Raw genomic sequence first — 24814 nt, 5'->3', positions numbered from 1 at the left:
AACCTGGTACAGGTTTGTGACACCAAAATAACTGTAACAAAACACCTTACCTCTCTAGGCTGGTTCTATAGCACAGAATAATGTGTATGATATGTGCATAAAAGAAGTGCAAACAAAATGCTTTTTGAATTTGCCTCCATTGGATAGCTAGGTAGAGCAGCGGATAAAATTCTAGACTTAGAGTAAAGGAAAAAAAAGTAGGATGGAAGTATCTCTGAAGCCAGGGAGAACAGTGAAAAGAATACTGACCCTGGAGTAAAAAGAACCTTCAAATCCTGCCTCTTTCACTTGCTACTTGTATAATCTTAGACAAGTCACTTAATACCCTTGGGTCTCATTTTCCTTATCTATAAAATAAGAGGTGTTGGCCAAGATGGACTTTAAGCTCTAGAAGAGAAGTTCTTAACCTAGTGCCCATAAATTTCATTTTTCATATTTTGATAACTATTTTAGTACAATTGTTATCCTTTGTAATCTTGTGTATTTTATTTTATGTATCTAAAAATTATCCTGAGAGGGATCCATAGGCTTCAATAGATTTCCAAAGGGGTCCATGACACAAAACAATTAAGAATGCTAGTTCTAGGTCTTGGAGCCTATGAGTATGTAGAATGAGAAGGTTATTAACAGATTCAGTTGCTATAAAGACAACAAAGAGGAGAACATTGGGAGAAGTCTATTTATTATAGCAAACTTTGCAGACATCAGTGGTGACATTTGAGAAGGCAATTTAAACAGAATGGTGAGAACAGAAGCCACCTTTCAAAGATTTGAGTATTTAATAGGTAGTGAGTATATTGGAATCAGATATAGACATCTTTTTCAAGAAGTCTGGCTGTGAATTAGAAAAGAGATAGAAAGAGGTAGAGAATCAAGGAAAGACCTTTGTGGAACTAAAGAGATAAGAGCATGTTTGGAGAGAGAAGAGGAGCCAGTGGAAAGGTAGAGGCTGAAAATGCATGAGGGCAGGAATGACTGCTGGAACCAGGTCCTGGAAGGAAATAAAAAGAATGCTGGGACTTAAGGATTCATCTTCCCCAAAGATGAGAGAGAAGGAGGTGAGAATTAGTGATAATGCTAAGAACTTTTGAAGGGGAGGGTGTAAAAGATGAGGGGAATACATACAGGATTGAAGACCTTTGTCTTAGTCACGAAGCTACCTCCTCTGCTATAAATGTTGGGTTGGAGTCTTGAGTTGAGAAAAGTTTTGGTAAAAAAAAATGTACATTTATATACATACATATGTGTGTATATATAAATAGATGTGGAGGAATAAGTAAAAAGACAACAAGAGTTTCTTTTTCTTAGTGGTCAGGCTATCTGCATGATAGGATACTCCTAATCAATCAGAACAGCATTCCCAAGCCTTGCTGTTCTGCTTACCCTAATTCCAGTCTCTACTCAACTACACCCCACCTCCAAAAACAAATAAATAAAAACAAACTTTCAATTTTCTTGGAACTCTTGTTTTAAGGAACTTCTGCCTTCTTCAGAGTTACTTGATCCCTGAGACTAGATGATGTTTCTTTTGTGTCAGCATGCATACTCTTGTTCAACTTAATCAAAGCCGTTGGAGGTGAGGGTTTGTGACATGGATTGCCAAATGGAGAAAAGCCCACAGAAATTCCCTGTATAAGCCAGTAATAAAATCTCAAGTTCAGTGCTATTTAACAATTAGGTCTATCTTTTCTGCCGTTGGTTCAAGCCCCCATCAATGTGTCACCCCATTCTAGGGATCCAAGCACCTGTTTCACTTAACCACTTTACATACAGACTACCTTAATAAAATGATATTTACTTCAAACATATGACAAGGAAAAAATTTCTATAAGGCGCATAATTCCCCTTATATCACTTCAGTCTTTGGGCAGGGAAAGGATAATTAGATTCAAAGCTTTACTCAGTTTCTGTATAGCATTAGTCCCACCAAGTTCCAAGTCCAACCACCCCCCCCCACTCTCTTCATTACCACCACCTTCCTCTTGCCCTCCGGTACCCTGGTTTCTCAAGACTTCCCTTCTGGTCTGGCTTGTAATCCTCTATTCCTAGGTCTCCATTTCTCCAGCTCCCAGGTCTAAGACTCCAATACTTTCTGGACCTAAAACTGAAAAGGACAAACTAAAAAAGACCAAAACCATAAGCCCATTTCTTGGGGATTCAGGGCCTTAAGAAGGTGGCCCTTTTTAACCCATCTTACTGTGTGGTGCCCTTGCTCTGAGTGAATGAATCCTTCACCCCTGGACAGACAGAGCGATTGTGCCTCAGTTAGGCAGATTTTTTTTTTTTTGCTTTTTGGTGAGGCAATCAGGGTTAAGTGACTTGCCCAGGGTCACACAGCTAGTAAGTGTCAAGTGTCTGAGGCCAGATTTGAACTCAGGTCCTCTTAACTCCAAGGCCGGAGCTATATCCACTGTGCCACCTAGCTGTGCCTAGGCAGATTTAAAAATGCAAATTCTGGCTATGCAGCTAATAGAAAAGGGCTACTCCCAACTGCATCAATCAGCCAATAAATAAACATTTATGAAGGACTCTGTGCTAAAGGGGCACAGTGGATAGAGTGCTGGGCCTGAAGTCAGGAAGACTTCAATTCAAATCTGGCCTCAGTTACTTACAAGCTATATGACTGAGCAAATCATTTTTCCCTGTTTTCCTCAGTTTTCTCATCTGTAAAATGAGCTGGACAAGGAAATGGCAAAGTACGCTAGTATATTTGCCAAGGAAACCCCCAAAAGGGGTCATAAAGAGTTGGGCAGAACTGAAAAACTATTAAACAACAACAACAATGTGCTAGGTTAGGAGCTGTGCTAAACACTGTGGATATACAAAGAACGAAAAGAATGTCTCTCTTCTCAAGGAGCAGAATGCCAGTGAAGAATGTCCATGCCTATGCCAACCCTCTTTCCAGGAGCAAGTCCCAAGCATCTTCAACATGGGTGCCTCCATCTTAGGTGGTCTGGACATGCACCAAACCCCTGTAACACCTGGATGGATTTCATTAATAGAACAAGCATCTATTACAACTTTCAAGGATAGACTTAGGACTCACAGATAATTTTGTGTTAAGAAGGGAGAATAAAAGATTATTCTCCAGCATAAGAGGTTTACACAGTGTGGTTTACACAGAAGAGAACCAGCTACTCCTCATTTCCTCTGATTATGGAATGGGGATGGATCAGCCTTCAAAAGAATTCACAAGGTTGAATTTCTTAAATCCGAAGAAGATTCGATTCTGAAATACATCATTGGATAAGATTTTGGGACCTCTTTCACTGAACACATTTAAATATCTCCATGGGTGGTGTTCTACATGGAGTTCCTGATTGAATTCAATGGAGTGGGGTGGCGTGGACAAAAATCTCCAGTTCTGTCTCTGGATTCTGTCAATGAGAAATACAAAGAGATAGGGCTGTTGGAAGTTTCAGTTGCCCAAGAATAGAGCATTAACTTGGCGTAATGACCTTGATCAAGGGAAAATGTACAGCATCTGTCTGCTACAGATGTGACTACTCCCTTGTCTCTGTGGTAAGTGGTGCTGAGATTTGAGAGGGCAGCAGGAAGGAGGCATTCTGCCCCCAACAGAAATTAATTTTCTGTTATCTACCTGCTGCTCCCTTAGTGCTGTAAGTAATGAACTCTTATGTAAGCAATTGGTATTTATCAATGCAACTCATGTCTGCTCTTACCTGTCTGTCTCCTTCAATGGAGGAGCTCCTGAGGTTTTACCTGGGCAAAAGTTACATGCAGTTAAAGGCCATTCAGTTCTAGCCTATGGACTCATGAAACTCCTGGGGATAACTGACTGACTGCCAGGCATGATGACCTATACAGTACTCAGCCCTTTGGGAGATAACAGATTAAAAGCAAATGCCAAAGACAAATCTAAGCGAAGCACTAAATATCCTGAGCTCATTTAGTTATTTCCTTGGAAAAGTTTCAATTCTGTTTTTTTAAATTTTTTTTCCCAGAATGAATCCATAATGCACTAAGTAGAGGATTTGCTCATATTCCTGCTTATTAGAAACCCATGCAGTTATTTTTTTCCCTCTGTTCTATACTTGCCTCATGCTCCAGAAAGAACTGGCATTTCAGAGCTATCTTAAACTAGGATGGCACACCCAAGATGTCTTCTGGCACTGGACCATATGTAAACATCCTAAATAACATTGAGGGAGGGAGTAGAATCATTCTGATACCCTCTTCTTGGTGTCATAATGAGAGTTGGCATTTATATAGCGCTTTATGGTTTGCAAAGCACTTTACAAATATTATCTCATTTTATGATGATTTAATAATGTTGTCTTATTATAATCAATGCCTCCTCCCACTCAGCCATGTCAAATCAAGTCATCTTGTTACCCAAACATCACAATTACTCAATTGGAAGGTTTGAGTTCAAATCCTGCTCTGGATACTTATTAGTTACTTAATCTCTGAACCTCAGTTTTCTCATCTATAAGATGAGGCAATGTCACCTGTGGTACCTACCTCCCTGGGTCATTATGAGGTTCAAATGGAATATGTAAAATGCTTTACAAACTTTGATGAACTATATACATGTCAGTAATCACTTTTATTATTTGTTATCCCCCTAAACACTTGTTTTCAGCTCTTTCCAATAAATTTGGACACAAACCAGGCCTGGAAATTTCAATAATAGAATGCCATTGTTCCTAAGGCTGTTGTACTACTCTTACCACATCCAGAAAAAGAAAAGGAGAGTGGAGATAATTAGAAATACCAGGAAAAATTGGGGGTAGCTAGGTGGTGCAGTAGAAAGAGCAATAGGCCTGGGTTCAGAAAGACCTGAGTTCAAATATGGCCTCAGATTCTTACTAGATGTGTGACCCTGAGCAAGTCACTTGACCCCATTTACCTCAGTTTACTCTACTGTAAAATTAATTGGAGAAGGAAATAGCAAACCACTCCCTTATCTTTGCCAAGAAAACCCCAAAAGGGGTCACAAAGAGTTGAACATGACTGACAACCCCAAGAAGACTTAAGAAACAGGGAAATGTGGGTAATTAAACATAAAAATCAGAGAACTTAAAAGAAAGCCATCTAGTCTGGGATGACCTCTAAGTTCTGTAGCCTCTGTGATTGATCCATCACTGAGTCATAGACCTTTGGTGAGCTCTGCCAGCTTCTCAGTGTACTGATACCTCCTCTGAGAATCTTTAGCCTATACCTTTCACTGACTTATGAACTTCCCTGGTCATGGAAACTAAAATTGAAGACCTGATGTTCTTGGACATACATGATTGACTTCCTAGTCTGCTTGACTCCCTGTTATGTTCTCCCTAATTACATTCTCCTCTGCCATCCTAACTTGATGTTATAACCATGACATCTACTTACTCTTCTTTCATATTTTTCCTGCCTTCCATATAACCTTGATGAGATGAGGGGTTTGTAGAGGTTTTGTTTTGGGATACAAAGGGAGAAAGAAACCATACAAAGTCTGAAACTGTGTGGTAGGTTAAGGTAATTAGGGAGAGGCAGCATGGCAGAGTGGAAAGGATGGGAATAACTAAAGCACTTACCATATGGCAAACCAGCGTCTTTGCCACAAACATCCCAAATGGGGTCATGGAAAGCAGGACATGACTGAAAAATGACTGAGCAGCAACACGTTTTAGGCACTGTGCTAAGTGTTTTCATTTAGGGTTTTGGGTCTTTTTTACAAATATTATCTCATTTAATTCCACAGCCACCCAAGAAGGGAGGTATTATTATTATTATCTTCATTTTACAGTTGAATCAGACAGAGGTTAAGTGATTTGCCCAGGGTCACACAGCTAAATATATGAGGTTGGTTTTAAACTTGGGTCTTCCTGACTTCCTGACTCCAGGCCCAGTGCTCTATCCACTGCTTCACTAACTGCCTCAGCTGTTATTAAATGGTGTAAGAAGAAGAGGGACCAACATCCAAAGCTCAACAACCTGGATTCAAATCTCACTTCTGACATTTTATGTGTCATCCTGGGCAAGTGACTTAACCTCTCAGTGGCCTCATTCCACTCTAAGACTGTAAGTTTCAGACCAGATGCAAATCTGCATTGGTAAAGGGAGTTTCCTTGCTAGGAACTAGACCAGTGAAATCATAGATCGAGGTTCTGCCAAAAAAAAACAAACAGAAACAACTTCCCTAAATCAGTAATTAAACACAAATAAAACTAGTGTAAAACTAGGTGGTGTTAACTTGTAAGCTAGTTTGTCTAGCTATGGTTCATCAGGTCCTAGCCTGACCCATCACCCATTCTTGACCATGTGCCCCATATTTTTTGCCCAGCATCTGATCCCCTTGTGACATCAAGAAAAAATTCTGCTTCTTTTTTTTTTTTTTTTTTGGTACCGGAATACCACCTGGCCAATTTGGGGTTTGGCCACCTAGGAGTGCTGAATGAAGCTTATTCATCCATTCTGCAGTCCTAGGTTTCCTCTCAGCCAATTACGAAGCCTCTTGATTACATGACAGATTTTTGGCATTCTATCCATCTTCCACATAATCGCTTAGCTAACTAGCTACCTCCTCCCCCTTCTCCCAAAGTGAATGGCCATAAAGAGTGATTAACCACAATTGATATTTATTCCATCACTTCAAAAATAGAATATCACCCTACTGAGTAAGAACTCCAGGCCCCATCCATCACAGCCTCCATGGTGGGCCCACAGAATAGAAGCAAGTGTTTTAACGCATGCCCAACTTCGTTACATAACTAAATCAGCTTCACATTTCTATGGTGCTGGAGGCAACCCTAACATATAGACAAGAGTTTGTCATCCTCCATTCTGTCCTCTGTAATGAATGCCCCCCCCACAGCCCCCACATCTATAAAATGTTTTAGAAAGAGTAATTGGTCACTCATTTTTTTTTCAGTGACTACCCTGCTCACTGATCATAATCATCATTGGTAGCATTATCTTTGGACATGTGCCAGCAATATAAGTAAGGAAAATCTGAAATACACTCCTCATTCCTGCACAAGCATCAAGCTGGCTTGAGGGGAGCAGGGAAGGGTCATCATGACAGACACAGACATGTGAATGTACCTTGTTCCATTCAATGGGGCCCCAAAATGTAGCACACCTTTACAATCTACATTTCATGAACTCTTCCTCTTCTACTCCTGAGAGAAAGACGTAATGTCCCAGTTGAAACATCCATGATTTTTGTACCAGCATAAGTACCTATATGTATTTTTGTAAGCATTCTTTGGTTCCTATGTTGTGCAGAATTTGGAAATGCCCTTGGCTTCCATTGAAATGATTAGATTGGTATTATACTGAATCTATAGATAATTGAGTCATTGGGATTAAGAGGGTGTTTTCTGGGGAAGAAAACACAGCAGATTTTGTTGTGTTGGAGGGTCCCACTTGAGAAAGCAAACTAGGTTACCACCCACAGGACTTATAAACATCGTCTTGTGAGATTAATCATATTTTAGATGCCAGCAGCTGGAGTACTTTCTTCTCCAGATGGAATATCTATGAAAAAAATGCCCTAAGACAGTGTCCCAGGAAATGCTCATTAAATGCACCGCAGGTCCCCCTGTGACAGTCAGGAGAGACTTTTAATATGTTTCAACAGGTTCTGCAACAGGGAAAAAATGAGAAGTGTGTTAGAAGCATCCCTCTTCTTCCTCCCTCCCCTTAACAACTTGGGCTAATTCAGCTAGGATTTCCCCTGTTGACTGGCAAAGCAGAACTGTAACACCTACTTAAGTGAGGAGGGAACCATCTGTTTTCCCTGAAACCTGGAGCCTGTGAGTAAGTATGAAGCTGAACCAATTTAGAATATGATGAAGTGGGAAATTGTGGCTGCTCTTGAAGGATCTGAAACAGCATCAGCTGTTACAGGCAAACACCAGCAGGTGCAGGGTGCTCTACTTCACAGGGAATGGTCCAGGATTGAAGAGTACAGCTGGTGAAATGGTCTTCTAATTGAAAGTGCCTTAACAGTAGCCGGTAGCCACTCCCCCCACTGTGAATTGGCCTATATGACAAATTGGAGCTTATTGGTAGGATGGACAAGGTTTCCTAACACAATCAGTTTGTCACCAGACAAAGCATTGTATACATTCTAATGTTGAGTTCTTTTATTCTAGTATCTCTGCATGTGCTTTTCCCCACTCCTTACTTAAGCCTACCAAGATTACAGTCACCCAGCATTTTGAGTTTCAAGGGATGGTTTGTTATTACATTATTTATTAGTAAAGTGCTGATGTTACTAATGTGTTCATTTTAGGAAACCATCATGGTTCATGAGCAAAGATGACATGGACTCTGTAAGGGAATTTGGCTTTGATGAAAAGCAAAATATAACCAGCACCATAAGCCAAGTTGCCCTATAATCAGATTTTTTTTTAATTAATAGCATAATATAGGATAATGGTGACATAACTAGGCAGTAGTTCATGTAATTAGTCAACAAGCATTCATTCAGAGCCTACTGTGTGTCAGGTATTATGCTAAGAGCTTTGTGTACAAAGAAAGACAAAAGACCCTCTCTGCTGTCAAGGAGCTCACAATCCAATAGGGGAGACAGTTATGTAAATTGCATAAACAACAATTATGTAAAAACAAGATATATACAGGATAAATTAGAGCTAATCAACAGAAGGAATGTACTAATATTAAGGGGGATGAGGAAAAGCTTCTGGTATTTGAATCATGCTAGGGAAGCCAAGAGATGGAGATAAGAAGGGATAGCATATTTTTAAAAATCCAAAAGTTCTAGCTTAGTTTTAATTAATTACACTCTCACTTTTAAGCAACAGAATGATGAATTCCAAAAGGACATTCAGTCCTAGCCTTTTTGATAGAAATATAGTGTCCAATATGAGGTACAACGACAGTCCTACCATACTCTAGTTAGAGCACATTTTGAATGGTGAGTTCAGTTGTGGGTACCACATTTTAGGAGGGGCATCTACAAATATATATGCACATCCAGAGGAGGGTGACCATGGATGATGAGAAGACTTGAAACCATGCCACATGAAAATTTGTTGATGCAACTAGGAATATTTAGTCTCATTAAGGAAATATGACTACCTTCAAATAGAAAAAAAGCACTAGGCTTGTTTTGTGTTACTACAGAGGAAAGAATTAGGACCAAGGGATGGAAACCATGAGAAGAGGGATTTGGTTCAGTTTTTTTTTTTAATCTTCCAAATAGGACTCTTTTCCGAAGTAATGAGTTCTCACATACTAGAAATGTTCAAACGGTGGCTGATTGATCAGGAATTGAGAGAAGATTCCAGATTTGAGTAGGATGTTGGAACAGACAACATTAGTCATTTATAACTCTGAAATTCCATGAGTTTATGATTCAGAGGGGTTAGTAAACACTGTAAAATGGAGATATGTAAGGGATGGCTGACTATATGCCAATTTTCAGGTCTCTTCATTTGATTAGTAACTTACAATGCCTTTAGAGACGTAATGGAATTCAGTATTTTGAAGTGTTCATTTGAGTTTTCCCTAAGACTCAGTGATAGCACTCATTTTTTTTATTGGTGCTCACTTTATCTTGCTGTATTTTGACCTTGGACATGCAGATTAAGTACTTCATTCACAGTTTTAGGTCCCCATTCAGTTTCCATTTCTATAGCCTTGTACTTATTTTAGTGAGTTCAAATAATCAATCAACATTTATTAAGCACCTACTATGCGCTAAGCACTGTGCTAAGCCCCAAGGATTCAAAAAGAGGCAAAATACAGTCATCAAGGAGCTTACCGTCTAGTGGGCGAGACAACAAGCAAACAAATATATATACAAAGTGAGCTTTATTCAGGATAATTAGGAAACAATTAAAAGAGGAAAGACACTGAAATTAAGAGGGGGTTGGCAAGGCTTCCTGTAGAAGGTAGGATTTTAGTTGTGATTTAAAGGAAGTGAGGGAGGCCAGTTGTTGGAGATGACGAGGAAGGGCATTCCAGGCGTGGGGAACAGCCAGAGAAAATGCCTGGAGCCAAGAGATGGAGTGTTTTGTTTGTGAGACAGCCAGGAAACTAGTGTCATTGAGTTGAAAAGTACATGTTGGGAAGTTAGGTGTTAGAAGACTGGAAAGGTAGGAAGGGGCTAGGCTACAAAGAGCTTTGAATGCCAAACGAAGTATTTTATATTTATTCCTGAGGAAATAGGAAGACACAGCAGATTATTTGAGTGAGAGGTGAGGGTGACGTGATCAGACCTGCATTTTAGGACAATAACTTCACTTCATTGTCTTAGTTCTCAATCAAGAAAATGAGTGGCATCCTCATTTCTCAGTAACCTCCCAAGTTATTATACTGAAGAACGGCCAGTTATCACTGGCAATCAAATACTTGGAGATTTTTGGAATGAGGATAACTGATACTACCTTCTTCTAAGTTTGCAGAGCACTTTACAAACGTAATCTCATTTGAGCATTACAACAGTCCTGTGAGGTAGGTATTTCATTCCCCATATTATAATAGAATACTGAGGTTCAATGAAATGTAGAGACCAAAGTTTCACAACTAGCAAGTATAAAAGGCAGGATTTGAATCTAGAGCTTTATCTTAGGAGTACTGGGTTCGAAGTCAAAAGACCAAGTTTCAAATCCTGGTACTGTTTGTGTGACTTTGGTCATGGTTACTTAACCTCTTATGGACCTCGGGTTCTTTATCTGTGAAATGGGAATTTTGGATTAGATGACCTTTCAAAGTCCTTTTTAGCTGTTCCTGCATTCCTATAATCTCTAATATACAAACTACATCATATTTCAGTTTTCAGTCTATCAACAAGCATTAATTATGTACGTATAATGTTTCAAGCCTGGACTAGGCAAAGGGGACACAAATAGTAAATAAGTGAATGAATAAATGAATGATCAATCTCTATATTCAAGGAGATCACTTTTTGTATTTGAGCATTTGTTGCTTCTAGAGGACAAAGTAAATATATTGTTTTTAGTAATTAATATATAATATATAATTAATATAATTAATGTATATTAATATATAATATATATAAGTGATTAATATATAATTAATATATAATAAAAAGGCAGGGTGCTAGTTCATAGTAGGATGCCAAGGCTTGGCATGTTCCTGAGATGCCTTTGTATTAGCTGGTTTCATGGCTGGGATGCTACCTCTCATCAAGTCTACTTTTGGGGGTCTCTGGCTCCCTTCAAGGCTCAGTTTCTGTGCCACCTTCTAGAAGACGCCTTTTTGAGTCCTCCAGTTGTTTTTTATATTTACTTTTTTGCATGTTGTGTCCTCCAAAAGAATTTGCAAGCTTCTTGAAGGCAGAGACTGTTTAACTTCTGGCTTTGTAATCCCCACAATTAGCACAGTGCCAGGCACATGTTGTTGTTGGGGAGTCGTTTCAATCACGTCCAACTCTTTGTGACCTCATTTGAGGTTTTCTTGACAAAGACACTGGAGTGGTTTGCCATTTCCTTCTCCAGTTCATTTTACAGGTGAGGAAATTGAGGCAAACTAGGTTAAGTGACTTGCCCAGGGTCACACAGCTGAGCCCAGATTTGAACTCAGAAAGTAAGTCTTCCTGACTCTAGGCCTGGCACTCTAAACACTATACCAACTAGCTGCCAGACACATAGCTAGTACTTAAGAAATGCTTCTTTAATTGAACCGAATCTCCTAGTGCCTTCATTTCCCTATCTGTGAAATGGAGGATTTAATAGCAACTTCACAGAGCCTTTGAGAAGATGAATGAGACATTATATGTTTATTGCTCCTTGGAAGGAAAAAATCATTTAAAGCCAGCACAGAGGCATTCTTCTTCTCATGTTTATGTAACAAAGCTCCCAAAGAATAGTAAGTTGTTTTTATAAAATCCTTTGAAGTCCTTGCATAAAAGGTGATGTGCTAGTTGTTTCCTCCTTGTTTGTTTTTCCACTTGGTCTTGGCAGTTGCCAGTGCCTGGAGGGCCCACTCCGCCATTTGCGCCAGGCCCTCAGGTGCTGTGATGCTGTCCCTGTGAACCGCTCTTGGGGAACAAAGCACTGGGTTGTTTTTTTCGAACTGGACAGTTTTACGAAAGCAAATGAATAGAACCATAAAGTAGAGCAAAACAAAGCAGCCAGGCTGGGTTGGAAGAGACATTTCAAAAGAAGTAATCCTGGATTTAGATCACACATTTCAGCGCCTGGAGTGAGTTTTTTTTTTTATAGGCACCCTCTGAAAAATAGGTATTTGTAATGGAAATGCTGACAACCCTTTTGCCTTGGCAGTGTTGTTGAATGCTGCTATAACATCCATCTAGTACTGCGTGTGAAAGCTGCTTGGTCTTACAAAAAGCAAGCATGGCCCTGGGATGAATTGATGGTTTTCTCACACTGCTTAAATGGAGCAGATTTTTTAAAAATTATTAAAGTGGCCACCAGCTGCAAATACAGTGGAGAGCATTTGACATTTTTCCTTAACAGGATTAAATGGATTTTGCAAAACGAAGCCTGATGTTAGAATCTGTCTCTTGGTGAAATCAGAGCCCAGCACTGAGAGAGTATCAACAGAGTGTGGTGGTGATGCATGCACTCTTTTATCATTCATCTTTAACTTGAAAAAAAGGAGCTCTGAAATATATATTAAGCAATACATATACTTAGAGTAGAAAGTTAGAGATTACCATGACCCCTTGACTAAGTGGCAGCTAGGTAGCACAGTGAATAGAGCATGGGGCCTGAAGCCAGGAAGATTTTATGGTCTCAGACACTTATTAGCTATGTGACCCTGGGCAAGTCACTTAACCATGTTTGCCTCAGTTCCTCATCTGTAAAATGAGCTAGAGAAGGAAATGGCAAACCATTGCAATACCTTTGCCAAAAAACAAAAACAAAATGGGGTCATGGAGAGTTGGACGTGACTAGAACAACTGAACAACAGCAAGAACGATGACCAGGTAGGCATTTTTTTACAAATATCATGATAGACTCTTTCTTTCTTTGTACCTTCACTGGTCTAGAATGTTCCTATATAGGTCAGAATGTAAGAATTGAAAGGACATCAGTCACCATCAAGGGCAACCCAGGCTTACAGGAATCTCCACTACTGCACATTGGACAAATGGCCATCCGTCCTTTACCTGAAGACTTCTAAAAAAGAGGGAGCCCATTATCTTTCCAGGCAGCCCATTCTAATTTTGGACTAATTTAATTGATAGGAAGTTTGTGTTGACATTAGGCCTATATTTGTTTCTGCAATGTTCACCTACTGCTCCTGGTTCTGCCCTCTGGGTCCAAACAAAGCAAACTGAGTCCCTTTTCTCCAGGACAGTCCTTCACATACTTGTAGATGGCTATCATGTCCCCTCCTGGCTATCCAAATACTGCCCATATTTCAAGGACCATAAAGTATCCTCCATAAAACTTGATTACTCAGACTTTCATCATCTTGCCCTTTTTAAAACAGATTGTAGTTATATATACTTGCTTAATTACAAACTGGCTTATCTCTCCAATGAGTAGCTGACTGGTCCATATGTTCATGGGACTATAGAATTAGAGCCATAAGGGATTAGTAAAGGGCATCTAATTCTTATTTTACAGATAAGGAAACTGAGGCCTAAAGAGTTTAAAAGATTGCCCAAGGTCACTCAGGTGGCAAGTAGTAAAACCAGAATTAAAACTCAAATCCTATTAGTCCAAACCCAGAACTCCTTGTACTATTTCTCATGCTACTTCCTTGTTTTTTTTTTTAAGAAAAGTTCTTGAGTCCAAAATCTTCTGGCCCAATAAGGAGGATGTAAAAGTTTGAATAAATTGCTAGTTCATCCACTAACCTATCAACCCATGGGAAATCAGCCTTCTCTTGTAAAAGTACTTCATTGATTTTACCTCTCAAAATTTTTGACTCTTACTCACTGAGAGTTCTCTTCCTAAAGGGAGAAAAATAGCATGTTATCATGGAGAGCATGCTAGGCTTGCCAGAAAGACACACACTCAAATCTTGTCTCAGCTACTCACTATTTGAGTGACCTTGGGCAAGCCATTTATGAGGGTCAAATGAAATGACCTATGTAAAGTTCATTGCACTTTAAAGTATCTGTCCACTATCATTATTATTATTGCCATAGCTTTGGAGTTAGGATTATCTTTAGGCAGACTCATGAAGTAATCTACCTTGGATGCCTTTTTTTTTCCATTATCCTCTCCTTCCTTTGGGGGGTTCCCTCCCTCAAGGGCCCTAGTACTCTCATGTTGACACCTTGCTGCCATACCTATTCACTTCCCTCTTCCCTATTCCTCCCCCTCTTTAGTCATCAGCCCATGCTGCAGATCATTCTTGATCCTCCCCCTAATAACAAAACCTACTAGATTTGTGTCTTATTCTCCCAAAGCCTTCCAAATTGGTTCCCATGGAACCAATTAACTTTGTAGTTTAACATAAATCATAAAATCTTAGGACTAGAAGGAAGCTCTGAGATCATGTGACTTTCCCTCTTATTCTACAGATGAAGATACCAAGACTCAAAGAGACTCAATAATTTGCACAAGGTCATGTAGCTAGTTGGTGACAGGGTTAAGGCTAGATTTGCACTTTCTGACTCCCAATCCATTCCTCTTTCCACAATACCATAATGCCTTCTGGGAGCAGGGAGAAGAAAAGAAGAAAATTTCTAACATGAGGAATGTCAGGAACTATGGCAGGTCAATGCAGAGAGACTACAAGGCAGAAATACCTAAGATCTTGACACAGTGTCTTTTCACATGTACCATATAGGCAATATGTATGAGTCTGACCTGACTCTATCTACAAGCCAAGTTTAAGCCAGAGCTCTAGCTATATAGAATGTGAAGATTTCTTGATTTTTAATTTTAAACCCAAGGCAAGTTGGCTCAGACCAGCCAACCAACTGCCCTTGTGGGGAAGAAACCTCACTTTTTATATTCTTTGCATGTTTAGGGTTCATCTCTCTAAAAATAATAAGTTAAAAATAGAGAGTCTGCCTTAGGTGATTGTGGCCCTTAATGGTAATTACCAGGATTATGGTCCTAGTAGATAATACCAGGACCATTCTGATCAATGAACATTCCCTTCTCCCTTAAAGACCACCTTTTTCTGTCATTTACTTCTCTCTTTTAACTTCACAATTGAAAAGGGAACTTTTCAGGTAGTAGATAAGGTAGGACTCAATCACCAGTCCATATATAGGCCCATTTTTCACCCTTCTTCTTTGAAGTAGAGGGCATTTTTATACTGATTCTTTGTTCTCCACCACCACCACACACAAAAAAATCATAAAATGAGTTTACCTTTAAGAAATGACTTCTAAATAAAATCAGAGAGGGCCCAGGAAAGAATAACATAAATGCAAGACCAGGTTTGCTTGTTTCTACATAATACCTTTTGTTAAACTTGGGGACTATGGATTGTAACTATACTCTCTGCCTGGTGGCTCAGGGGGAGCCTAAGAATTGCATGGGATTATGTGGAAAAGGACCTGGAAGTCCACACCTTTCATTTAGAGATAAGGAAACTGAGGCTCAGAGAGGCAGAGTAGACACCTAGGTATAAGTAACAGAGTCAGGGTTAGGACCCAGGTCTTCTGATTCCAAATTCAGTGTTTCTTCCACCATATTATGTTTGCCATTAGGTAGCTATTTCTAAGATGTGCTTCCTTTGCTAATAGAATCCACTTGCAAAGAAAAGCAGTGGTTTTAGGGAAATTTTATTACTATATATTTACATTTCATTAAAATGTAAGCTCCTTGAGGGCAGGGGTTATTTCATTTTTGTCAGTGTATCCTTGGTATTTAATAAATTCTTGTTGATTGATATTTTAAACTGGATATTCCATGGGCTTCTCAAACTCAGCATGTCCAAAACAGAACTCATTATCTCCTCCCCCAAAAGCCTGTTCTTCTAAACTTCCCTGTTTCTATCAAGAGTACTACCATCTTTCTAGCCACCTAGGTTCAAAATCTTGGCATTATCTTTGACTATCACTCTTATTCACTCCATGTATCCATTGTTGTTTAGTTGTTTTCAGTTTTGTCTGATTCTGCATGACCCCTTTTGAGATTTTCTTGGCAAAGATGTTGAAGTGGTTGGCCATTTCCTTCACCAGCTCACTTTGCAGATGAAGAAACTAAGGCAAACTGGATTAAGTGACTTGCCCAGGGTCACACAGCCAGTAAGTGTGTGAGGCCAAATTTGAGCTCAGGTCTTCCAAAATTGAACCCTGACTCCAGGCCCAGTGCTCTATCCACATATACAATCACTTGTCAAATTTTGGCATTTTTTTACCTCCATAGCTGTTCCGTGTCTCCTTCTGTCTACTTACATAACCCATATAGTCCTCTATCCTCTGATAGAGCCATATCTCCTTCCCTCAGGTATAATAATGATGAATCACCCATATAAATAACCCACCCAGTCATAAAAAATAAAGGAAAAGCATTAGAGGTAGTTAGAACGTTAATATCCCCTCTCCCCCAGTGAAACTTATCTCCTCCAGGACCTATGTAATCACTCCCTAGACTTTAACACTGTACCCATGGTGGAAAGACCTGGAGGTTGCTAGAGGGCCAGCCCTCTTCTTCTGGACCTGCGCAATCTACATAACTCACAGCATTAGTTAAGTCCAAAGGCATGAATCCCTTACATTGTAACCTTAGCCCTTGATGTTCTGCTGGTCTGGCTCCTGCTTGGTCCTAGGATTACTCCAACTGGCCCAGAACCTCAGAATTGTTCAAGGATTCCTCCTCTTCTCTCATGGAAATTTAGTCGAAGATCTTAATGTTGTCTCATATCATTAATTTATACTTACACAATGAAAATATTTCTGTGTTTTATTTCCTCTTTTTATGACAATTGTCCCTTGTGACCTTGGGATGAGCCATGTTGAAACATCAGGCATAAAATGTTGATGGTTTATAACAGTCAATATATATTTATTAAGCATCTACTATGTGTCAGGCATTATGCAAAGTGCTGGGAATACAAAGAAAGTTAAAAGACAGTCCTTGCCCTTGAGGAGCTCATAGTCCAATGGAGAGACAACGTACCAATATTTATGTACAAACAAGCTATATACAGGATAAATTGGGAATAATTAACAAAGGGAAGGCACTAGAATTAAAAGTAATTAAGGCTAGAGGGGTAGCTGGTAGGATTTTAGCTGGGACTTGAAGGAAGCTAAGGAAGCCAGGAGGCAGAGATGAGGAGGGAAAGTACTTTAAGTATGGGGAACGGCCAGTGAAAATGCCCATAGTGAGGAGATGGAGAGTCTTGTGGGAGGAATAGAAAGGGGGCCAGTATCATTGGATCACAAAGTACATAGTGGTGGGGGAGGGGTGGGAGAGGGATGGCCAGAGCAAGTTATGAAAGGCATTGATCATCAAGGAGAGCATTTTATTTTAAAAGGACTTTTGCAAGTCACAAGTTACCATTTACACTCCAGAAAATATTCATTTTTATTCATTTGTTGTTCAGTCGTTTTTCAGTAGTGTCCAACTCTTTGTGACCTCATTTGGAGTTTTTTTGGCAAAAACACCAAAGTGCTTTGCCACATCCTTCTCCAGTTTATTTTACAGATGAGGAAACTGAGGCAAACAGGGTAAAATGACTTGCTCAGGGTCATACAGCTAGTAAATGTCTCAGGCTAGATTTGAACTCACAAAAATGATCTTCCAAGCCTAGCACTGTATCTACTGTGCTACTAAACTGCCCCAATTTCATTCAGTACACTTTCATAATTTATTCTTTAGAAAGCACATGGCAAAGAATAGGTAGATTCTTCATGCCATGTGTTAACCTGAAGGCTGCTGAGTATGAATCAATCTCTTACTTGATGTAAATATGTGTGAGCTGTAACTCCAGGTACACTGAGGTTATCATGTGTTATCTTCCCCCAAATCACAGCTACTATCTATGATAGATAAAAAGCATCCTTTGCAAAAAGTACAACTCTCAAGCTTAATGAATAAAGAATGCTCATTTAATTTGTTGGAATGAAATACTACCAGTTACCATGTTGAAATTTGATCGTGGTATCTCCACTGAATTATAGTGTCTTCTGATGGTTACTATTAAGTATCAGAATCTCTTCTGAAAGGTGTCTGCCTTGATAATATTACCTGTTGGTAGAGTAGGATAATATAAGAAATGATCCTCCAACTCTGTGCCATCATCCCCAGGAATTTTTTTTAGTCCTGGTCATATGACCATCATGCATTGAATGAGGAATCAGAAGAAACTGGCCCCAGGTTCTCATCTAGCTTACTAATTGTGAGATGTTGGAAAAATCATTTGATCTCTAATGACCCTTAGTTTCATCATCTGGAAAAATGAGGGAGCTAGATTAGCTAATTCCCAGGTCCTGTCTCCCTCCAACATTCTAGAATTGAGTCAGACTCAGACACATGATCGTGGGACCAGAAAGGCCATTTTGGAAAAGATAGAAGATAATAATCCCCATCTTGGCTTACTACTAAAAGTCAAAACTTCTTATTACTAAAATCACAACATGAAGATGGCGGAATTAAAGCAGTGACTTCCTTGAGCTCTCCCCCCAACCCCCTCCAAATACCTGTTAAAAATGGCTCTAAACTAAAATCACAACATTCAGACCAAAACTCCTGGACTCTTAGCAATGAACCACAAACTAGAAATTTAGCACTCCAGTCATAATCATCAGATTTTCCTAAAGTGATCCAAATCTACAAAGGGAAGCCCTAAAAGCTGGTTGTAATGTTAAATATAGGCTAGAGAAATGAAACCGTAGTTCACTGAAGCATACCTTCAAGTCAAACATTCAGAATATGTTGGACAACATTGATTGTTTGGCTAGCTGCTGTATTTTCCAGAAAAATGGAATCACATCCCTCCCTGTCTTTGCTTGTCTCCTGAGCCTGGTATACCAGAATTGTAGATCACAGTAAAAGATTTGAACAAAACCTAGTAGGCTTGGCTTAAAAAAGAAAGAAAAGAAGTCTCTTGTGTTCTATAAGTATCCTGCTTTCTGTCACAGTTCCATGAGCCTTTATGGAAGTGCAGCTCTTCTAGAAAATTTTTCAGTAAAACTTACAGATGTCATTCCATCTTTTTTTTTTTTTTTAAAGTTTTTGGTTTTGTCTGTTTTTGTTTTAACCATAGCATTTGTGCTGGATCAGGCTGCTAGAAAGAGCCGACCCATTTGGAGACTTTGCCAGTATCTATTTAAAAGTGCTAATAGAGAAAGGGAGAGAGTACAAAGAGCTGGAAATAGCATGTGACAATTATTTAATGTTCCCCCTCCCCCCTTTTTTTCCCCTCTTGCACTCAGCTCAACGAATCCGCCAAACAGCTTATTGAGATGGACAAGACATGCTTAGCTGCTGCATCTGGCTGCGATGTCTCCCTGCCATCTGACACCAACATGGCAGGCAATCTGGCCCAGTGTTCTACCTTAAGCAGCTCGGGAGCAGTCAGTGCCATTCAGCGGCGTATTGATGGCAAGAAGAATGCCAAGAAACGCCACTCCTTCACTGCCCTCAGTATGACGCACAAATCCTCCCAGGCTATGAGCAATAGGCATTCCATGGAAATTAGTGCTCCTGTTTTGATCAGCTCTAGTGATCCCCGGGCTGCTACCAGAATTGGAGAGTTGACTCACCTTTCATCCAGTGCTCCAGCCCAGGTAACAACACGAGATCATGGTAATACTGAGCTGGGGTAGTGATAGGGTCAGATCAATGGCTCCCCTCATTGGGGCTATGAAGAGGTGCTGAGGGGACACAGGTATTGCTGAACATGTTTTTATGCATGCCTTCACTGTGGGGGCTTACTCCTCTTCTTCATTCCCAGCCATCCACACTGCTGAAGAGTGATAAAGATAGGCTATAATAAAGTGGTAGAGGATAAATTGATGAAATCTGACCTCCATAAGCATGGCTTCTGGTAGAATAGGATGAATTTCCAGAGGAAATTGGGCTGGCATGATATAGCCTAATGTAAAGAACAGTTTTCTTTATTCTAGTTTCCAGGTTTTTAGATGCTTTGTAGGTTTTGAGTATGATTCTGTTGGTTCTGAGCCTATCACAAACTCTTCTGTATATCTCATTCTAAGGCAAATGGCCCCCTTGTACCTCTATAATTTGTTTCAGGTTGAGAGGCAATAGACAGGATCCATCCCATGGTGTAGTCCTTCCTTCCTACTTCTGTTTTACTTATTATTGCAGCCAGTGGGTTCAAACACTAAGATTTTGGGTTCCAGTTACCATTTTTAAAATTGTTCTTGGTCAACGGAAATGAAAACTGTTGCCAGCATTGTTATCTCCGTGGTCCCCTTCCCTCCAATGAGATGTCTTCCTGACCCTCTGTCACACAAAGAGAATACAGGGAATTTGGAGGTTTTTCATGTCAACCTCTCCTTAGCTGTGTCATTCTAAGCTACACAGACAGTTTTTAAGAAGAAAATCTCAAGCCAAAACCATTTGAAAATGGACAATGATCAACTGACAGGGAAAGAATAGTTTTGTTTATTTCAGTTTTCTCTGCAAGAGGGAGTGAATGGGGAAGGAAAGGGAGGGAAGAAGAAGTAAAGAAAAGATGAAAAAAGGAAGGAAGGAAGGCAGGCAGGCAGGCAGAAAGATATGAGAGACACTTGTCTTTCCCCAAACCTTTATACAAAACACAAATTCTTTTTAGAGCCTGAGTAAACAATTTGGAGAGAGAGTCCCTCTCATGTCTGCCCAATTATTGGTCATATTAGAAGATGTTTACTAGATCACAGATTTAAAGCCGCAGGGGATCTTTGAGGTCTTTTAGTCCAACGTGGACATATTGCTACCTCTATGTGCTGGTTGAATTGTAAAGACCAATGAACTTTCAGGAATCCCTTTCAAACTGGAAGGAACAAACTAAATGGAATTTCTCATCTAGTTTTTCCATTATTCTCCAATGGGAACTGGGGGAAGTGAGAGGAGTTTGGGACTAAAGTAGAGAAGCTTCTGGGTCCTGTGCTTCTGCATTGCAACTCGCTCCTTCCACTTTGGCTAGTCACTTGCTTTTCTCATATTCTCTCACCTTCAGTAGCTTGCTAAATTCTGATTGTGAGTTAATGTTTCTCAAGCATCTGCAAATAGCCTGGGCTGAAAGTCACCGGAACAAATGTAAAGTGTGGTTTCCAGTTGATGGTGAAAGAGAAATCGGTGGTATTTTAACACCCTCCCCCCCAGAATGGTTTCTTTCCAGAGGACTGGTGTTAATTTCAGTTGGGCTGGCATAATATAGCCTAGTGGAAGGAACAAGAAATTTAGAATCCTAGGCATCAATCTTGGCACTGCTAGCTACCAGCAGTGTGACCTTTTCCAAGTTACCATCTCTGAGTTTGTTACTCTGTCTGGAAAGTGGGAAGAATAGTAATGGTACCACCTTTGTCACAAAGAGCGGTTATTAGGATCAAGTCAAATTATGTATGTAAAAGCATTTTTTTTTAATTCCATACGTATGGTGGGCAGCATGATACAATAGAAAAAGTCCAGGCTTTGACCTCTATAGAGCACTTGACTGAGAGTTAAATAACTGGTTCAAATCCCACCTCTGACAATTAATACCTGTGTGATCAGTGGGCCTCAGTTTCCTCATCTGTATAATGAGAGTTGGCTTCTAAAGTCCCTTCTAACTCTAGATTGATAATCCTATGAACTTGGTTCAATCTTGCTGCCCAGAGGAACTTGGGCAAGTCATTTCAACAGGAGTTATCAAACACGCCACCAGCAAACCACACGCCTACAACACTCCTGAGTGTTACCAGAACCAGAAATAAATGAAATGAAATAAAATTAAATGAAATTGGGGAGTATTTAACAAAATAAATAGAAATACAATGCAACATAGATACAACATAGATAATGTTAACTCGTGGTTTTCTGGTTAATTTGTAGTTAAATTGTAGTTAATTTGTAGTGATCTGGGTCACATTTCTATTTGAGTCTGACACTACTGATTTAAATTCTCTGGGACTGAGTTCTTCATCTATAGAGTTGAATCATATAAGATCCATATTCCAGGTTTAGAGATGCCAGCTCTAAATCTATGTTCCTGTGCAACATAAATGAAAACTATTATGATTTAATGTTTTCTCTTCCTTTTCAGTGCCGGGAAATTAGCACATTTTTGAGTCCTAAGGTTCAAGTCAAGTCAACAAGCATTTAGTAAATAAGTACCTGACTTGTGCCAGGCACTGTGCTAAGTTATGAGGATACAAAAAGAGACTCCCCCCCCAAAAAAATAGTCCCTTTTCCCAAAGAGACCACAGTCTAATGGGGGAGACATTGCAAACAACATTATACAAACAAGATGCAGAGAGCATAAATTGGAGATCATGTTAGAAGGAAGGTGAATTCAAGTGAGTTAATCACCTGCCTAGTAAGAAGAGAGCCAAGCTGAGGCTTTTAATCCCAAGGGAAAAGGCAGGGGGAGGAGAGGATGACAATTTAGAAGTGCTAAAAACATGGAAAACCTGAAATTGACCCATCTCCTACCCACAGATCCAGCCTCTGGTGAGTTTTACAGCTGAAAGCTCCAACACTTTTGACCCCTATGCTATGAAATAAACTGAGGGCAAAAGGATTTTTTCTTAGGGTTAATGTGTGTTATTCTTGAGTATTCTATAAATGAAAATGAGAGCCGTGTATTGAACATTTGTGAGCTGAAAGGCGATGTACAGATAAATAAATACAAAATATAAAATGCTGTGATTTTGAGGAGGACCTTAGTAACTGGGACAATCAGGATAGTCCTCAAGAAGGCAGCACTTCAACTGAACAATGACAAGGGTGAGGAAGGTATTCCAGGCATGTGAGATGGTCTGAGTAAAGGAAGGGAGATGGGAAATCATGATGTACAGTAGGTCAATTTGACTGGATTTAGAGTGGCTGAAGGACAGTAATGTGTGGTAAGCCTTAAAAGGGTATATGTGTGTGTGTGTGTGTGTGTGTGTGTGTGTGTTTTCAATCATTTTTCAGTTATGGCCAACTCTTTGTGATGCCATTTGGGGTTTTCTTGGCAAAGATACTGCAGTGCTTTGCCATTTCCTTTTCTAGTTCATTTGACAGATGAGGAAACTGAAGCAAACAGGGTCAAGTGACTGGCCCAGAGTCACACAGTTAGTAAGTGTCTGAGGCCAGATTTGAATTCAAGGTGAGTCTTCCTGCCTCCACGCCTGGCGCTCTATCCATTGTGCCACCGAGGGGCCTTAAAGTCAAGCAGAGGAGCTTGTATTTTATATTAGAAGTTATTGAGAACCACCTGAGCTTCATGAACAGGGAATAAGTGGTCAAGCCTGTGCTTTAGGAATATCAATTTGGCCACTGAGTTGAAGATGAATTGTGTGGGAGAAAGATTGAAGTTAAATTTGTTGTGATAAGATGAATCCATGAGAATTTCCGACTTCCACAAAACACTGAAGAGGGGGGCCACCTTAGAGTTCTTTTGCTCCCCAACCCCTTTTCACTTTTAAATTATGTTCCTTGCTTAGGACATAAATTCAAGAGCAGTCATCTTTTCATTTTTCCTTAGGGTTCTCAGCAAAGGAAGAAAGCAAAGATTTTTGCATACCTTGTCAGATATTTCCCATTATCTTATAGAAGGAAAATTAGAAATCATGTTGGGACAACCCCTGCCTCCCCTCCCTACCATGTGCATTTTGTCCAGGTATTTTCCTCAATGACATTCTCCTATGCAACCCTAATGTGTCATGCCCCTGTCTACACTGATACACTTCATCACTATCTTCCCCTTCTCCAATCTCGGTCACAGAACATTTGTTTTTCCCTAAGGAAAGTGAATGTTTTCACAGCAGTCGTGATGTTTGTTACGCATAAGAGGCAGTGTGCATAAAGGGTAGAGTGGTAGATTTGGAGTCATGAAGACTAAATTTTTGGCCTGCAGCAGACATTTAAGAGCTGTATGACCTTGAGCTAGTCATAAAACTCTGAGCCTTAGTTTCTCCGTCCAGGTATCAACTCACAGGGTTGTTGTGAAGAGAGAAGGCAAAGTGTTGTGCAAACCTTACCACACTATATAGATGTCTGCTCTCAAAGACTAAAAAAGCTAAATGCCTGAGGACCTCCCTTTCCCCACCCCAAACACCAACTTTGACCCTCTTCCTCTGTGCCAATAACTAGAGAATCACTGTTGCAGCTGTGTATGTGAAGTAAAAATCAGTTTGGTCAAGGCTATTGATTTTCATTTACATTGCTTGGGGTATGTGTGTATGTTTCTCATATAAAAGCAGTTTCCATTTCCTCCTCTTTCCCTTTTTCCCTTAATTATTCGCTTGATGTGAAAAGCAGGGTTGGGAATGTGCTGTGAGGCTCACTTGGGTGATTCTCTTGCCCATTTTTCCTCCTTTGCATTTGTGCCAGCGGTAATGCCCTCCCTTTGTGAGCCATGCCAAGGGCTTCGGAGACCATTCCGTCATGTTGTAATCCTTCCCCTTTGCCAAAATTAGTCAGCAAGGGAAAATCCAGGTCCTCTGAAGGCATGTCGTCTTTGGTGGGTGCCAAATATAAGATAACCATGGCAACCCGACCAGTTCTTGCTTCATCCGGGGCCAGTTTCTTTTTGGAAAAGGGAAAGCTTCAGACTACAGGTGCAGAATAGGGCATATACTGTCACACATGGTCAGTGCACCCATTTGTTCTGTTTAATGGTACTCCTTTGCAACAGGATAAGGTTAAGACCAGGCTGGACCTCTGATAGAGAATTTCTAAATGAGGAAACTCCCTCTTCCAATGCAGGTCTATAACTTAGAGCACCCAGCAGTTAAATGACTTGTCCGAGGTCACAAAGGCAGTAGGTTTCAGAGATAGGACCTGAACCCACGACTTCCTGG

At 40.0% G+C, this 24814-nt stretch overlaps 1 protein-coding gene across 1 annotated transcript in view; it reads left to right on the top strand.

The window, feature by feature from the left end:
• The window catches only part of LOC114046211 (E3 ubiquitin-protein ligase SH3RF3-like), a 515095-nt gene that overhangs the window by 353107 nt on the left and 137174 nt on the right, over positions 1-24814 (top strand). Inside the window, exon 3 of the mRNA XM_027866460.1 lies at positions 19259-19612. Within this exon, the coding sequence (XP_027722261.1) occupies positions 19259-19612 (354 nt within the window). The remainder of the gene's footprint in view (positions 1-19258; positions 19613-24814) is intronic.

This window comes from Vombatus ursinus, unplaced genomic scaffold (genome assembly GCF_900497805.2).
Source record: "Vombatus ursinus unplaced genomic scaffold, bare-nosed wombat genome assembly UNPS02014781.1, whole genome shotgun sequence".
NCBI classification, from domain to species: domain Eukaryota; kingdom Metazoa; phylum Chordata; class Mammalia; order Diprotodontia; family Vombatidae; genus Vombatus; species Vombatus ursinus.
Note: the sequence above shows the minus strand (reverse complement) of the source record. Positions and strands in the feature narration are given on the sequence as shown.